General features: G+C 47.0%; 1 protein-coding gene across 1 annotated transcript in view; it reads left to right on the top strand.

Annotated features, from left to right (window-relative positions):
* LOC134956695 (vitamin D3 hydroxylase-associated protein-like) overlaps positions 1-16,631 on the top strand; it is a 214,873-nt gene extending 198,242 nt beyond the window's left edge. The window contains exons 14-15 of the mRNA XM_063938702.1: positions 15,752-15,897; positions 16,127-16,631. Of these exons, the coding sequence (XP_063794772.1) occupies positions 15,752-15,897; positions 16,127-16,255 (275 nt within the window). The 3' untranslated portion in view covers positions 16,256-16,631. The remainder of the gene's footprint in view (positions 1-15,751; positions 15,898-16,126) is intronic.
* Positions 16,632-18,266: the final 1,635 nt, after the last annotated feature.

The following is an 18,266-nucleotide window of genomic DNA, read 5'->3' as shown; positions in this document are numbered from 1 at the left end:
AATGAGGGTCGACATAAGTTGGGTCGACCTATACCCGCTGCCCTAGTGACCCGTATGTAAAAAATAAATAGAAGAAAACATGTGCACCGTAGGGGGGGGGGGGGGGGGGGCTGATCAGTGACCCCCTTACTGACTGGCAGATCAGCTGATGTGTACAGTCAGCTGGGATGCAGTGAAAGTGCCGGGCAGGCATCAGCTGATCCACCTTCACAATGCGAGGAGGTCACTGATCAGCAAGCCAGTGCACATACAGTTAAGTTATCCTTTATTTATTTCTATTCTGCACCTACAGATATGTGATCAGCCTGGTTTCTGGTCTATCAGCCTACAGTAAAAAGGTCGCCCACTATTGGTCAACATGCACTAGGGCGACATGTAAAAGGCAGAAAGTGCTTATAGTCAGCAGGTTCAAATGGTCGACATGACAATGGTCTACACACATACAGTACAGTCGAAAACTTTCAAAGGGTTTTTTGCTTCCCCCCCCCCCCCCCAACTTTTTCATACTTTACCATCCACGTGGACTACGTTTGGGAATCGTTACCTGTGCCAAGCACAGCGGTAGTGGAGCGATGCACCTTGCCCAAAGAATGGCGAGTGAAGCGAGCCATGCAAGGAGACTTGGTACACTATTTGGTGAAAATTACACCAGAAAAAAAAATTGTGTCAACTTTTTCATGTATTGACCTTTTGTAACTGTCGACCTTTTCCATTGTCTACCTTATACTGTACCTGTCAACCTAATGTCCCTGTTGACCTTTGGACCATGGTAACCGCTTTCATGTCGACCATATAGGGTCAACCTAGTGACACACTATTTAGATACACAGGCTGATCACAGACACCGGCTCCATGCTTCTGTTCTGCATGTCAGATAACAGGCTGGGCAGACCAGGAGTCAGGAAGCCGGAAGGGACCCTGCATAGTGCTATCTCAAGATAGTGTTATTATAACAGGGCTCCCTCCAGTATTTGCTAGAGATGAGCGCCTGAAATTTTTCGGGTTTTGTGTTTTGGTTTTGGGTTCGGTTCCGCGGCCGTGTTTTGGGTTCGAACGCGTTTTGGCAAAACCTCACCGAATTTTTTTTGTCGGATTCGGGTGTGTTTTGGATTCGGGTGTTTTTTTCAAAAAACCCTAAAAAACAGCTTAAATCATAGAATTTGGGGGTAATTTTGATCCCAAAGTATTATTAACCTCAAAAAACATAATTTACACTCATTTTCAGCCTATTCTGAACACATCACACCTCACAATATTATTTTTAGTCCTAAAATTTGCACCGAGGTCGCTGTGTGAGTAAGATAAGCGACCCTAGTGGCCGACACAAACACCGGGCCCATCTAGGAGTGGCACTGCAGTGTCACGCAGGATGTCCCTTCCAAAAAACCCTCCCCAAACAGCACATGACGCAAAGAAAAAAAGAGGCGCAATGAGGTAGCTGACTGTGTGAGAAAGATAAGCGACCCTAGTGGCCGACACAAACACCGGGCCCATCTAGGAGTGGCACTGCAGTGTCACGCAGGATGTCCCTTCCAAAAAACCCTCCCCAAACAGCACATGACGCAAAGAAAAAAAGAGGCGCAATGAGGTAGCTGTGTGAGAAAGATAAGCGACCCTAGTGGCCGACACAAACACCGGGCCCATCTAGGAGTGGCACTGCAGTGTCACGCAGGATGTCCCTTCCAAAAAACCCTCCCCAAACAGCACATGACGCAAAGAAAAAAAGAGGCGCAATGAGGTAGCTGTGTGAGTAAGATTAGCGACCCTAGTGGCCGACACAAACACCGGGCCCATCTAGGAGTGGCACTGCAGTGTCACGCAGGATGGCCCTTCCAAAAAACCCTCCCCAAACAGCACATGACGCAAAGAAAAAAAGAGGCGCAATGAGGTAGCTGACTGTGTGAGTAAGATTAGCGACCCTAGTGGCCGACACAAACACCGGGCACATCTAGGAGTGGCACTGCAGTGTCACGCAGGATGTCCCTTCCAAAAAACCCTCCCCAAACAGCACATGACGCAAAGAAAAAAAGAGGCGCAATGAGGTAGCTGACTGTGTGAGAAAGATAAGCGACCCTAGTGGCCGACACAAACACCGGGCCCATCTAGGAGTGGCACTGCAGTGTCACGCAGGATGTCCCTTCCAAAAAACCCTCCCCAATCAGCACATGATGCAAAGAAAAAGAAAAGAAAAAAGAGGTGCAAGATGGAATTATCCTTGGGCCCTCCCACCCACCCTTATGTTGTATAAACAAAACAGGACATGCACACTTTAACCAACCCATCATTTCAGTGACAGGGTCTGCCACACGACTGTGACTGATATGACGGGTTGGTTTGGACCCCCCCCAAAAAAGAAGCAATTAATCTCTCCTTGCACAAACTGGCTCTACAGAGGCAAGATGTCCACCTCATCTTCACCCTCCGATATATCACCGTGTACATCCCCCTCCTCACAGATTATCAATTCGTCCCCACTGGAATCCACCATCTCAGCTCCCTGTGTACTTTGTGGAGGCAATTGCTGCTGGTCAATGTCTCCGCGGAGGAATTGATTATAATTCATTTTAATGAACATCATCTTCTCCACATTTTCTGGATGTAACCTCGTACGCCGATTGCTGACAAGGTGAGCGGCGGCACTAAACACTCTTTCGGAGTACACACTTGTGGGAGGGCAACTTAGGTAGAATAAAGCCAGTTTGTGCAAGGGCCTCCAAATTGCCTCTTTTTCCTGCCAGTATAAGTACGGACTGTGTGACGTGCCTACTTGGATGCGGTCACTCATATAATCCTCCACCATTCTATCAATGTTGAGAGAATCATATGCAGTGACAGTAGACGACATGTCCGTAATCGTTGTCAGGTCCTTCAGTCCGGACCAGATGTCAGCATCAGCAGTCGCTCCAGACTGCCCTGCATCACCGCCAGCGGGTGGGCTCGGAATTCTGAGCCTTTTCCTCGCACCCCCAGTTGCGGGAGAATGTGAAGGAGGAGATGTTGACAGGTCGCGTTCCGCTTGACTTGACAATTTTGTCACCAGCAGGTCTTTCAACCCCAGCAGACCTGTGTCTGCCGGAAAGAGAGATCCAAGGTAGGCTTTAAATCTAGGATCGAGCACGGTGGCCAAAATGTAGTGCTCTGATTTCAACAGATTGACCACCCGTGAATCCTTGTTAAGCGAATTAAGGGCTGCATCCACAAGTCCCACATGCCTAGCGGAATCGCTCCGTGTTAGCTCCTTCTTCAATGCCTCCAGCTTCTTCTGCAAAAGCCTGATGAGGGGAATGACCTGACTCAGGCTGGCAGTGTCTGAACTGACTTCACGTGTGGCAAGTTCAAAGGGCATCAGAACCTTGCACAACGTTGAAATCATTCTCCACTGCACTTGAGACAGGTGCATTCCATCTCCTATATCGTGCTCAATTGTATAGGCTTGAATGGCCTTTTGCTGCTCCTCCAACCTCTGAAGCATATAGAGGGTTGAATTCCACCTCGTTACCACTTCTTGCTTCAGATGATGGCAGGGCAGGTTCAGTAGTTTTTGGTGGTGCTCCAGTCTTCTGTACGTGGTGCCTGTACGCCGAAAGTGTCCCGCAATTTTTCTGGCCACCGACAGCATCTCTTGCACGCCCCTGTCGTTTTTTAAAAAATTCTGCACCACCAAATTCAAGGTATGTGCAAAACATGGGACGTGCTGGAATTTGCCCATATTTAATGCACACACAATATTGCTGGCGTTGTCCGATGCCACAAATCCACAGGAGAGTCCAATTGGGGTAAGCCATTCCGCGATGATCTTCCTCAGTTGCCGTAAGAGGTTTTCAGCTGTGTGCGTATTCTGGAAAGCGGTGATACAAAGCGTAGCCTGCCTAGGAAAGAGTTGGCGTTTGCGAGATGCTGCTACTGGTGCCGCCGCTGCTGTTCTTGCGGCGGGAGTCCATACATCTACCCAGTGGGCTGTCACAGTCATATAGTCCTGACCCTGCCCTGCTCCACTTGTCCACATGTCCGTGGTTAAGTGGACATTGGGTACAACTGCATTTTTTAGGACACTGGTGAGTCTTTTTCTGACGTCCGTGTACATTCTCGGTATCGCCTGCCTAGAGAAGTGGAACCTAGATGGTATTTGGTAACGGGGGCACACTGCCTCAATAAATTGTCTAGTTCCCTGTGAACTAACGGCGGATACCGGACGCACGTCTAACACCAACATAGTTGTCAAGGACTCAGTTATCCGCTTTGCAGTAGGATGACTGCTGTGATATTTCATCTTCCTCGCAAAGGACTGTTGAACAGTCAATTGCTTACTGGAAGTAGTACAAGTGGGCTTACGACTTCCCCTCTGGGATGACCATCGACTCCCAGCGGCAACAACAGCAGCGCCAGCAGCAGTAGGCGTTACACGCAAGGATGCATCGGAGGAATCCCAGGCAGGAGAGGACTCGTCAGACTTGCCAGTGACATGGCCTGCAGGACTATTGGCATTCCTGGGGAAGGAGGAAATTGACACTGAGGGAGTTGGTGGGGTGGTTTGCGTGAGCTTGGTTACAAGAGGAAGGGATTTACTGGTCAGTGGACTGCTTCCGCTGTCACCCAAAGTTTTTGAACTTGTCACTGACTTATTATGAATGCGCTGCAGGTGACGTATAAGGGAGGATGTTCCGAGGTGGTTAACGTCCTTACCCCTACTTATTACAGCTTGACAAAGGGAACACACGGCTTGACACCTGTTGTCCGCATTTCTGGTGAAATACCTCCACACCGAAGAGCTGATTTTTTTGGTATTTTCACCTGGCATGTCAACGGCCATATTCCTCCCACGGACAACAGGTGTCTCCCCGGGTGCCTGACTTAAACAAACCACCTCACCATCAGAATCCTCCTGGTCAATTTCCTCCCCAGCGCCAGCAACACCCATATCCTCCTCATCCTGGTGTACTTCAACACTGACATCTTCAATCTGACTATCAGGAACTGGACTGCGGGTGCTCCTTCCAGCACTTGCAGGGGGCATGCAAATAGTGGAAGGCGCATGCTCTTCACGTCCAGTGTTGGGAAGGTCAGGCATCGCAAACGACACAATTGGACTCTCCTTGTGGATTTGGGATTTCAAAGAACGCACAGTTCTTTGCGGTGCTTTTGCCAGCTTGAGTCTTTTCAGTTTTCTAGCGAGAGGCTGAGTGCTTCCATCCTCATGTGAAGCTGAACCACTAGCCATGAACATAGGCCAGGGCCTCAGCCGTTCCTTGCCACTCCGTGTGGTAAATGGCATATTGGCAAGTTTACGCTTCTCCTCCGACAATTTTATTTTAGGTTTTGGAGTCCTTTTTTTTCTGATATTTGGTGTTTTGGATTTGACATGCTCTGTACTATGACATTGGGCATCGGCCTTGGCAGACGACGTTGCTGGCATTTCATCGTCTCGGCCATGACTAGTGGCAGCAGCTTCAGCACGAGGTGGAAGTGGATCTTGATCTTTCCCTAATTTTGGAACCTCAACTTTTTTGTTCTCCATATTTTATAGGCAGAACTAAAAGGCACCTCAGGTAAACAATGGTGATGGATGGATTGGATACTAGTATACAATTATGGACGGACTGCCACGGTTAGGTGGTATAAAAAAACCACGGTTAGGTGGTATATATTATAATAATAATACAATTATGGATGGACGGACTGCCTGCCGACTGCCGACACAGAGGTAGCCACAGCCGTGAACTACCGCACTGTACACTGGTTGATAAAGAGATAGTAGTATACTCGTAACAACTAGTATGACACTATGACGACGGTATAAAGAAAGAAAAAAAAATACCACAGTTAGGTGGTATATATTATAATAATAATACAATTATGGATGGACGGACTGCCTGCCGACTGCCGACACAGAGGTAGCCACAGCCGTGAACTACCGCACTGTACACTGGTTGATAAAGAGATAGTAGTATACTCGTAACAACTAGTATGACACTATGACGACGGTATAAAGAAAGAAAAAAAATACCACAGTTAGGTGGTATATATTATAATAATAATACAATTATGGATGGACGGACTGCCTGCCGACTGCCGACACAGAGGTAGCCACAGCCGTGAACTACCGCACTGTACACTGGTTGATAAAGAGATAGTAGTATACTCGTAACAACTAGTATGACACTATGACGACGGTATAAAGAAAGAAAAAAAAATACCACAGTTAGGTGGTATATATTATAATAATAATACAATTATGGATGGACGGACTGCCTGCCGACTGCCGACACAGAGGTAGCCACAGCCGTGAACTACCGCACTGTACACTGGTTGATAAAGAGATAGTAGTATACTCGTAACAACTAGTATGACACTATGACGACGGTATAAAGAATGAAAAAAAAACCACGGTTAGGTGGTATATATTATAATAATAATACAATTATGGATGGACGGACTGCCTGCCGACTGCCGACACAGAGGTAGCCACAGCCGTGAACTACCGCACTGTACACTGGTTGATAAAGAGATAGTAGTATACTCGTAACAACTAGTATGACACTATGACGGTATAAAGAATGAAAAAAAAACCACGGTTAGGTGGTATATATTATAATAATAATACAATTATGGATGGACGGACTGCCTGCCGACTGCCGACACAGAGGTAGCCACAGCCGTGAACTACCGCACTGTACACTGGTTGATAAAGAGATAGTAGTATACTCGTAACAACTAGTATGACACTATGACGACGGTATAAAGAAAGAAAAAAAAATACCACAGTTAGGTGGTATATATTATAATAATAATACAATTATGGATGGACGGACTGCCTGCCGACTGCCGACACAGAGGTAGCCACAGCCGTGAACTACCGCACTGTACACTGGTTGATAAAGAGATAGTAGTATACTCGTAACAACTAGTATGACACTATGACGACGGTATAAAGAATGAAAAAAAAACCACGGTTAGGTGGTATATATTATAATAATAATACAATTATGGATGGACGGACTGCCTGCCGACTGCCGACACAGAGGTAGCCACAGCCGTGAACTACCGCACTGTACACTGGTTGATAAAGAGATAGTAGTATACTCGTAACAACTAGTATGACACTATGACGACGGTATAAAGAAAGAAAAAAAAATACCACAGTTAGGTGGTATATATTATAATAATAATACAATTATGGATGGACGGACTGCCTGCCGACTGCCGACACAGAGGTAGCCACAGCCGTGAACTACCGCACTGTACACTGGTTGATAAAGAGATAGTAGTATACTCGTAACAACTAGTATGACACTATGACGACGGTATAAAGAAAGAAAAAAAAATACCACAGTTAGGTGGTATATATTATAATAATAATACAATTATGGATGGACGGACTGCCTGCCGACTGCCGACACAGAGGTAGCCACAGCCGTGAACTACCGCACTGTACACTGGTTGATAAAGAGATAGTAGTATACTCGTAACAACTAGTATGACACTATGACGACGGTATAAAGAATGAAAAAAAAACCACGGTTAGGTGGTATATATTATAATAATAATACAATTATGGATGGACGGACTGCCTGCCGACTGCCGACACAGAGGTAGCCACAGCCGTGAACTACCGCACTGTACACTGGTTGATAAAGAGATAGTAGTATACTCGTAACAACTAGTATGACACTATGACGGTATAAAGAATGAAAAAAAAACCACGGTTAGGTGGTATATATTATAATAATAATACAATTATGGATGGACGGACTGCCTGCCGACTGCCGACACAGAGGTAGCCACAGCCGTGAACTACCGCACTGTACACTGGTTGATAAAGAGATAGTAGTATACTCGTAACAACTAGTATGACACTATGACGACGGTATAAAGAAAGAAAAAAAAATACCACGGTTAGGTGGTATATATTGTAATACAATTATGGATGGACGGACTGCCTGCCGAGTTCCGACTGCCGACACAGAGGTAGCCACAGCCGTGAACTACCGCACTGTACTGTGTCTGCTGCTAATATAGACTGGTTGATAAAGAGATAGTATACAATACATACAACAATATACTACTATACTGGTGGTCAGGCACTGGTCACCACTAGTCACACTGGCAGTGGCACTCCTGCAGCAAAAGTGTGCACTGTTTAATTTTAAATTAATATAATATTATGTACTCCTGGGGGCTCCTGCTATAACAACCTGCAGTGCTCCCCAGTCTCCCCCACAATTATTATAAGCTTTGCCTTTTATACATTGATGTGCAGCACACTGGGCTGAGCTGAGTGCACACAGACTGAGTCACACTGTGTGACTGGCTGCTGCTGTGTATCGTTTTTTTTCAGGCAGAGAACGGATATAGCAGAGAACGGATATATTATATTAAAATAAATAAAAGTTAACTAACAACAACTGCACTGGTCACTGTGGTAAACTCTGTCTGACTCTGCACAATCTCTCTCTCTCTTCTAATCTAATTTCTAATGGAGAGGACGCCAGCCACGTCCTCTCCCTATCAATCTCAATGCACGTGTGAAAATGGCGGCGACGCGCGGCTCCTTATATAGAATCCGAGTCTCGCGAGAATCCGACAGCGTCATGATGACGTTCGGGCGCGCTCGGGTTAACCGAGCAAGGCGGGAGGATCCGAGTCTGCTCGGACCCGTAAAAAAAACATGAAGTTCGTGCGGGTTCGGTTTCTGAGAAACCGAACCCGCTCATCTCTAGTATTTGCTTTACTTTTTTTATTGTTTTAGTAAATTCAGCCAGATCGCATTTCCCATTGTAAGAATGAGAAATGCGATCTGATTACTAAAAAAAGATGCGATATAAAGAGATTGGAGGAGAATTTTTTACGAATTCTCCTCCAATTGCCCTTATGTACATTTAGGTGATACTATAATAATGTGAAAAATACTATTGATAAATATGCCCATAAGACACAAACCTATCACAAGCCCAAAACAACTATCAAAGGCCTTACTCTAGTATTTAATCTAGTATGCCTAGTACACACTGAGCAACTATGTTTGCGGCTGGGGTCATGATACTAATGTGGATGTGTTTTATTCTGAGGTTCCCTGGCAAAGACAGTGCAAAAATATTATTATTATTATTATTATTATTATTGGTGTAGCACCAGCATAGTACACAAGTGATACGGTTAATTTACCTACAATCAAAATCTCGACGGTCAAAATACCGACACTGTCAAAATCCTGACATGGTCAAAATACCAACAAGGTCAAAAATAAGATTTTACTTACCGGTAAATCTATTTCTCGTAGTCCGTAGTGGATGCTGGGGACTCCGTAAGGACCATGGGGAATAGACGGGCTCCGCAGGAGACATGGGTACTTTAAGAAAGAATTTATATTCTGGTGTGCTCTGGATCCACCCTCTATGTCCCTCCTCCAGACCTCAGTTAGAGAAACTGTGCCCGGAAGAGCTGACAGTACAAGGAAAGGATTTTGATAATCCAGGGCAAGATACATACCAGCCACACCAATCACACCGTATAACTTGTGATAACCTTACCCAGTTAACAGTATGAACAACAACAGAGCATCAGTTCAACCCTGGTGCAACCATAACATAACCCTTATTTAAGCAATAACTATATACAAGCATTGCAGAAGAAGTCCGCACTTGGGACGGGCGCCCAGCATCCACTACGGACTACGAGAAATAGATTTACCGGTAAGTAAAATCTTATTTTCTCTAACGTCCTAGTGGATGCTGGGGACTCTGTAAGGACCATGGGGATTATACCAAAGCTCCCAAACGGGCGGGAGAGTGCGGATGACTCTGCAGCACCGATTGAGCAAACACAAGGTCCTCCTCAGCCAGGGTATCAAACTTATAGAACTTTGCAAAAGTGTTTGAACCTGACCAAGTAGCCGCTCGGCAAAGCTGTAATGCCGAGACCCCTCGGGCAGCCGCCCAAGAAGAGCCCACCTTCCTTGTGTAATGGGCCTTAACCGATTTAGGCAGCGGCAATCCAGCCGCAGAATGAGCCTGCTGAATCGTGTTACAGATCCAGCGAGCAATAGTCTGCTTTGAAGCAGGCGCCCCAAGCTTGTTGGAAGCATACAGGATAAACAAAGATTCTGTTTTCCTGACCCTAGCCGTTCTGGCTACATAAACCTTCAAAGCCCTGACCACATCAAGTAACTCGGAATCCTCCAAGTCATTAGTAGCCACAGGCACCACAATAGGTTGGTTTATATGAAAGGATGAAACCACTTTCGGCAGAAATTGTGGGCGGGTCTGCAATTCTGCTCTATCCGCATGGAAAACCAGATAGGGGCTTTTATGTGACAAAGCCGCCAATTCTGACACACGCCTAGCCGAAGCCAAGGCTAGTAGCATGACCACCTTCCACGTGAGATATTTCAATTCCACCGTTTTGAGTGGTTCAAACCAGTGTGATTTCAGGAAACTCAACACCACGTTAAGATCCCAAGGTGCCACTGGAGGCACAAAAGGGGGCTGAATATGCAGCACTCCCTTTACAAACGTCTGAACTTCAGGTAGAGAAGCCAGTTCTTTTTGAAAGAAAATGGATAGGGCCGAAATCTGGACCTTAATGGAACCCAATTTTAGGCCCAAAGTCTCTCCCGACTGTAGGAAGTGAAGGAAACGGCCCAGTTGGAATTCCTCCGTAGGGGCATTCCTGGCCTCACACCAAGCAACATATTTTCGCCATATACGGTGATAATGTTGAGCCGTCACGTCCTTCCTAGCCTTTATCAGCGTAGGAATAACCTCATCCGGAATGCCTTTTTCTGCTAGGATCCGGCGTTCAACCGCCATGCCGTCAAACGCAGCCGCGGTAAGTCTTGGAACAGACAGGGCCCCTGTTGCAACAAGTCCTGTCTTAGAGGCAGAGGCCACGGGTCCTCTGTGAGCATTTTTTGCAGATCTGGATACCAAGTCCTTCTTGGCCAATCCGGAACAATGAGTAGTGTTCTCACTCCTCTTTTTCTTATGATTCTCAGCACCTTGGGTATGAGAGGAAGAGGAGGAAATACATAGACCGACTGGAACACCCACGGTGTCACCAGTGCGTCCACAGCTATCGCCTGAGGGTCTCTTGACCTGGCGCAATACCTCTGTAGCTTTTTGTTGAGGCGGGATGCCATCATGTCCACCTGTGGCAGTTCCCACCGACTTGCAATTTGCGTGAAGACTTTTTGATGAAGTCCCCACTCTCCCGGGTAGAGGTCGTGCCTGCTGAGGAAGTCTGCTTCCCAGTTGTCCACTCCCGGAATGAACACTGCTGACAGTGCGCTTACGTGATTCTCCGCCCAGCGAAGAATTCTGGTGGCTTCCACCATCGCCACCCTGCTCCTTGTGCCGCCTTGTCGGTTTACATGAGCAACAGCGGTGATGTTGTCTGACTGAATCAGAACCGGTTGGTCGCGAAGCAGGGTGTATATGGCCCTTAGTTCCAGGATGTTGATGTGAAGGCAAGTCTCCTGACTTGACCACAGACCTTGGAAATTTCTTCCCTGTGTGACTGCCCCCCACCCTCGGAGGCTTGCATCCGTGGTCACCAGGACCCAGTTCTGAATGCCGAATCTGCGGCCCTCGAGAAGGTGAGCACTCTGCAGCCACCACAGGAGAGACACCCTGGCCCTGGGGGATAGGGTGATTAACCAATGCATCTGAAGATGTGATCCGGACCATTTGTCCAGTAAGTCCCATTGAAAGGTCCTCGCATGGAACCTGCCGAAGGGAATGGCCTCGTATGATGCCACCATCTTTCCTAGGACTCGAGTGCAGTGATGCACCGACACCTGTTTTGGTTTTAATAGGTTTCTGACCAGTGTCATGAGTTCCTGAGCCTTCTCCATCGGGAGATAAACCCTTTTCTGGTCCGTGTCCAGAATCATGCCCAGGAAAGGCAGACGAGTCGTAGGAATCAACTGCGACTTTGGAATATTTAGAATCCAGCCGTGTTGTCGTAACACTTCCAGAGAGCGTGCTACGCTGATCAGCAACTGCTCTCTTGACCTCGCTTTTATGAGGAGATCGTCCAAGTATGGAATAATTGTGACCCCTTGCTTCCGCAGGAGAACCATCATTTCCGCCATTACCTTGGTAAATATTCTCGGTGCCGTGGAGAGACCAAACGGCAACGTCTGAAATTGGTAATGACAATCCTGTACCACAAATCTGAGGTACGCCTGATGAGGTGGATAAATGGGGACATGAAGGTATGCATCCTTTATGTCCAGAGACACCATAAAATCCCCCCCTTCCAGGCTTGCGATGACCGCTCTGAGCGATTCCATCTTGAACTTGAACCGTTTCAGATATATGTTCAGGGATTTTAAATTCAATATGGGTCTGACCGAACCGTCCGGTTTCGGTACTACAAACATGGTCGAATAATAACCCCTTCCTTGTTGAAGGAGGGGAACCTTGACCACCACCTGTTGAAGATACAATTTGTGAATTGCAGTTAACACTATTTCCCCCCTCGAGGGGGGAAGCTGGCATGGCCGATTTGAGGTATCGGTGAGGGGGCATCTCTTCGAATTCCAGCTTGTATCCCTGAGACACAATATCTATTGCCCAGGGATCCAACTGGGAGTGAACCCACCTGTGGCTGAAATTTCGGAGACGCGCCCCCACCGGGCCTAGCTCCGCCTATGGAGCCCCAGCGTCATGCGGTGGATTTAGTGGAAGCCGGGGAGGACTTCTGTTCCTGGGAACTAGCTGTGTTGTGCAGCTTCTTTCCTCTGCCCCTGCCCCTGGCAAGAAAGGACGCACCTCGGACTTTCTTGCCTTTCTGTGATCGAAAGGACTGCATTTGGTAATACGGTGCTTTCTAAGGTTGTGAGGAAACATACGGCAAAAAATGTGACTTTCCAGCAGTAGCTGTGGAGACCAGGTCCGAGAGACCCTCCCCAAACAATTCCTCACCCTTGTAAGGTAAAACCTCCATGTGCCTTTTTGAGTCGGCATCACCTGTCCATTGCCGAGTCCACAGGACCCTTCTGGCAGAAATCGACATAGCATTTATTCTAGAACCCAGTAGACTAATGTCTCTTTGAGCATCTCTCATATATAGGACAGCGTCTTTTATATGCCCCAGGGTCATTAATATAGTATCCTTGTCTAAGGTATCAAGTTCCTCAGACAGGGTGTCCGTCCATACTGCTACAGCACTAAACACCCAGGCCGACGCGATCGCTGGCCTCAGTAAGGTACCTGAATGTGTATAAATGGACTTCAGGGTACCCTCTTGCTTTCTATCCGCAGCATCTTTTAGGGTAGCCGTATCCTGTGACGGCAGGGCTACCCTCTTGGATAAGCGTGTTAAAGCTTTGTCCACCCTAGGGGAGGATTCCCAGCGTAACCTGTCCGTTGGCGGGAAAGGATACGCCATAAGCATCCGTTTGGAAATCTGCAGTTTTTTATCTGGAGATTCCCAAGCCTTTTCACATAACTCATTTAGCTTGTGTGAAGGGGGAAAGGTCACCACCTGCCTTTTTTCCCCATACATATGAACCCTCTTGTCAGGGACTGGGGTTTCCTCTGTGATGTGCAACACATCCTTAATTGCTATAATCATATAACGGATGGATTTAGCCAATTTAGGCTGTAACTTTGCATCATCGTAACCGACACTGGAGTCAGAATCCATGTCTGTATCTGTGTCAACAATTTGGGATAGTGGGCGCTTCTGAGACCCTGACGGCCTCTGCGACATAGGATCAGGCACGGGCTGAGACCCTGACTGTCCTAAGGCTTCAGCTTTATCCAACCTTTTATGCAAGGAATTAACATTATCATTTAAAACCTTCCACATATCCATCCAATCAGGTGTCGGCGCCGTCGGCGGATACACCACATTCATTTGCTCCCGCACTGTTTCCACATAGCCTTCCTCGTCAAAAATGTCGACACAAGCGTACCGACACACCACACACACAGGGAATGCTCTTTTTGAAGACAGTTCCCCCACAAGGCCCTTTGGAGAGACAGAGAGAGAGTATGCCAGCACACACCCCAGCGCTATATAACCCAGGAATAACACAGTAACTTAATGTTAACCAAGTAGCCGCTGTTTATATTGATTTTTGCGCCTAATTATGTGCCTCCCCTCTCTTTTCACCCTCTTCTACCGTGTATCTGCAGGGGAGAGCCTGGGGAGCTTCCTCTCAGCGGAGCTGTGGAGAAAAAATGGCGCTGGTGAGTGCTGAGGAAGAAGCCCCGCCCCCTCAGCGGCGGGCTTCTGTCCCGCTTCAATGTACAATTTTTGGCGGGGGCTCATACATATATACAGTGCCCAAATGTATATATGCTAAACTTTTGCCAAAGAGGTCCCAATTGCTGCCCAGGGCGCCCCCCCCCCCCTGCGCCCTGCACCCTTACAGTGACCGGAGTATGTGAGGTGTGTGTGGGAGCAATGGCGCACAGCTGCAGTGCTGTGCGCTACCTCAGTGAAGACTGGAGTCTTCTGCCGCCGATTTCGAAGTCTTCTTTGCTTCTTATGCTCACCCGGCTTCTGTCTTCCGGCTCTGCGAGGGGGACGGCGGCGGCGCGGCTCTGGGATCGGACGACGAGGGTGAGATCCTGTGTACGATCCCTCTGGAGCTAATGGTGTCCAGTAGCCTAAGAAGCAGGACCTATCTTCAGAGAGTAGGGCTATTTCTCTCCCCTCTGTCACACGATGCAGGGAGTCTGTTGCCAGCAGAGCTCCCTGAAAATAAAAAACCTAACAAAATACTTTCTTACAGCAAGCTCAGGAGAGCTCACTGAACAGCACCCAGCTCGTCCAGGCACAGATTTAAACTGAGGTCTGGAGGAGGGACATAGAGGGAGGAGCCAGAGCACACCAGAATATAAATTCTTTCTTAAAGTGCCCATGTCTCCTGCGGAGCCCGTCTATTCCCCATGGTCCTTACGGAGTCCACTAGGACGTTAGAGAAATACTGACATTTAAAATGTCAACAGGTCAAAAAGTCGGCATGAGTTTTTCCTGATTTTTTCATTGAAACCGACTTGTTTATGCTTTACCATACCAGTGGACCTGGAGGGGGAATATGGTAGTGCCCAAAGCATGGCGAGTGCAGTGAGGCATGCGTGGGGACGCAGTACACTTATATGGTGTCCATGTCGACCTATGTCGACATACACAACCCAAAAAGGGAAAAACTTTTGTCGACTTTTTTGACCTGTCGGCATTTTAAATGTCGGTATTTTTACCTGTTGGTATTTTAAATGTCAGGATTTTGACCTTGTTGGTATTTTGACCTTGTCAGTATTTTGACCGTTGGGCAATTGTTGTCGGGATTTTGACCATCAGGATTTTGATTCTAGGTATTTCATACTAAACCCGTACACAATGCTTTATAGTTAGCAGTAAACACAGTAGCAAAATGAGATTGGATATTAATGGGCAGATACAGATGGAGCCACGCTAGTCGTGGCTCTGTCTGTGCCTAGGCGCTCCCGCCTAGGCGCGCCTAGGGCTCGGCGTCTCCGACTGGGCATGCACGCCCGTGATGGAGACGCGCCCCATTCACTTGGAGAGCGTCTCCGTCCGCATGCCCAGACAGAGATGCTCTGAATGGGAGCGTCTCTGTGCACTCCCGGCGTGACTGGGCGGATGGATCGCCTAGTCACGCCAGGAGTGACCGTTTGTGATGGAGCCGCCTCAGATGAGAGCAGCTCCTTCTGTAAGGCGGTAAAAGGGCGATGCTCATAAGCTTACATAAATCACCAATCTCTCTTCTGTCCCTCAGCTCCTCTCTCCTACACTTTGCTTTTCAACTTTTTGAATTATCCGGCTGGAGTTGTTCCTGTTGGTTCCGTCACTGCGGAGGACGAGGAAGAGCTGAAACATTACAGAGGTTACTGCAATGATCCCTGGGACAAGCTGTATAAGAAGGTAATTATTATAGTGGTCTGTATGACATAGGTGAGGTTTATTTGTTCTATTATATTATTGTTATTATTGTATAAAGTGTCTGAGCTTCAGGAATGTGTTTATGTATGAGTAAGAAGCTAGGACAGGTATCTGCACATTGCTGGGGGTTCAGTGGTTATGTTCCATGTCTCTCTTCCTCCCCCCCTACTGGTTCCTCTGTGTAACTGCTCTTCCATCACTATCTCTACAGGCTGTGGAAGGAGGGGTGGGTCTCCCGCTGTCCGTGCAGTGTGTGGCGCTCCCCCACCAGGATGAGCTCTGCCTACGTCTCATGAAAGAAGTCGAGACCCTTAGTGGCTGTCACCAGAAGAGGCGATAAGACCCTATCTTGCGTTTTGGCAGCTAATGGGTTCATGAGCCTAGAAGTGGGAATTTACAGAGAGAACTATAAACATACATCATAAATCTTTACTTCATTAGAGAAACATATATTGCTGACAGTGATGTCTCCAGCGCTGTGGGATTCCCGGACGCGTCCTGTCCGGGATTAGGAAGCATCCAGACTCCGTACAGTGCTGCTGAATTCCAGACTGCCCAAAGGAATCCCGGATGGGTGGTATCCCTAGCCGCAGGTTTTATAACAAACTCACGTGGATTCTTGCAGCAGAGCATTTTCTTTAATTGTTTTGTGTATAATAATCATTAGAAAAGTTCAGTTATATTAAACATATATACGTGAACATTAGTTAAACTTATTTCATGTATTTTATTTGGCTTGTGTCTGTCTGGGTGGTATGTTGTTAACATACTCCCGTCTGGGATTGTAAATTTCCTACCACCATAACAAGATTATGAATCAGGCACACAATTTGGGGAATTAGGTATTTAATATACAGCAACACTATAGAAGGTCTCTGGACACATTCGGCATGGTTTCCTTAGGAAATGTGCTGCAGTTGGGGCAGGGGTGGATTGGGAATTTAAAGTGGCTCTGAAAAAAATTCCGAAAGTGGTCCTATGTAGGCATGATCAAAAGGAAACGGTGAGGATAGCAGACCATTAGCCCTATAGTACTGACGGCACCCCAGTGGGGTGTGGTATGGAAGGTAGATAGTAACTAGGTCGACCACTATTGGTTGACAGTAACTAGGTCGACAGGGTCTTCAGGTCGACATGTCAACAGGTCAACATGTCAAAAGGTCGACATGAGATTTTTTATGTTTTTTTGGTGTAGTTTTCTTCGTAGAGTGACCGGGAACCCGAAGGAGTGACCGGGAACCCCAAGTAGTGCACGTATCCCCTCGCATGGCTCGCTTCGCTCGCCATGCTTCGGGCAAGGTGCCCCGCTTCGCTCGACACAGATTACCGTTCCAATCGTAGTCCATGTGGATTGTTAAGTATGAAAAGGTTAAAAAAAAAGAAAAAAAATCGACCTGTTGACCTAGAACATGTCGACCTAGAAACCCTGTCGACCTAGTTACTGACGGCCAATAGTGGTCGACCTAGATAGTGTCGACCTAGAGACCGGATCCCATCCCAGTGGATGCCCTTGAGCCACTCCCGCATTTTCATCATGCTGGGGACATGCCCAATGCTCCAGGAGTTGCAGAACATGCCCCCAATCCCTCTCTGGAGTGAATTAATGTCGGCACAGCATCTATTAATGCTTGCTCAAGAGAGAGGGGGACTCCCAACCTCCCCTCTTCTCAGTGATCTCTATGACAAATCCAGGGTGAAGAGCGAGGTGCACATTATTGAGGGAAAAAAATATTTGATATACAGTATACAGTATATGAAAATAGATGGTGACTGAGTATATGTGGGAGAAGATCACAGGGCATAAAAATACATTTTGCGGAACAACATATAACCTATATACAAAGGGATGACTGATTAGAGAAGGAATATTACAATGGTGAATGGGTGTGAATGGCATGGCTATAAGAGGCAGATGTACTAAGCCTTACGGGTAAATTTACTAAGAATTGTCTTTAGCCCGCCCTGAACACAATCGGCGTCACAGAAACATGGAAGGATTTCAACATCTCAAACACTCAAATCTGTACTATGATTCCTGTTTGACAAAATCTTGTTTGTCGAATGTTTGTCTTGTTTGTCACATGTGCCAGTGACATGCCAGTGCCATATATATATATGTATATATATATATATATGCCCCAAACCGTCTGAGCCTCATGGGTTCCGTTAAAAGAATTGAGAAGAGAGAGCAGGCGAGTTGGTGTGTTGGGTGGATTTGTCTTTTTGCAATATCTGAGTGCTGAATAATGTGTGTAAGTAGTCTTGTGTTCTTTGTTATTAATGGTCTGTCTTATTTTTCTGTCTTTACCTTTTTTTTGTCTCTTGTCAGTGTTTCTTTGTGTGTGTCTGTG

Source organism: Pseudophryne corroboree, chromosome 9, assembly GCF_028390025.1.
Source record: "Pseudophryne corroboree isolate aPseCor3 chromosome 9, aPseCor3.hap2, whole genome shotgun sequence".
Classification (NCBI taxonomy): domain Eukaryota; kingdom Metazoa; phylum Chordata; class Amphibia; order Anura; family Myobatrachidae; genus Pseudophryne; species Pseudophryne corroboree.
Note: the sequence above shows the minus strand (reverse complement) of the source record. Positions and strands in the feature narration are given on the sequence as shown.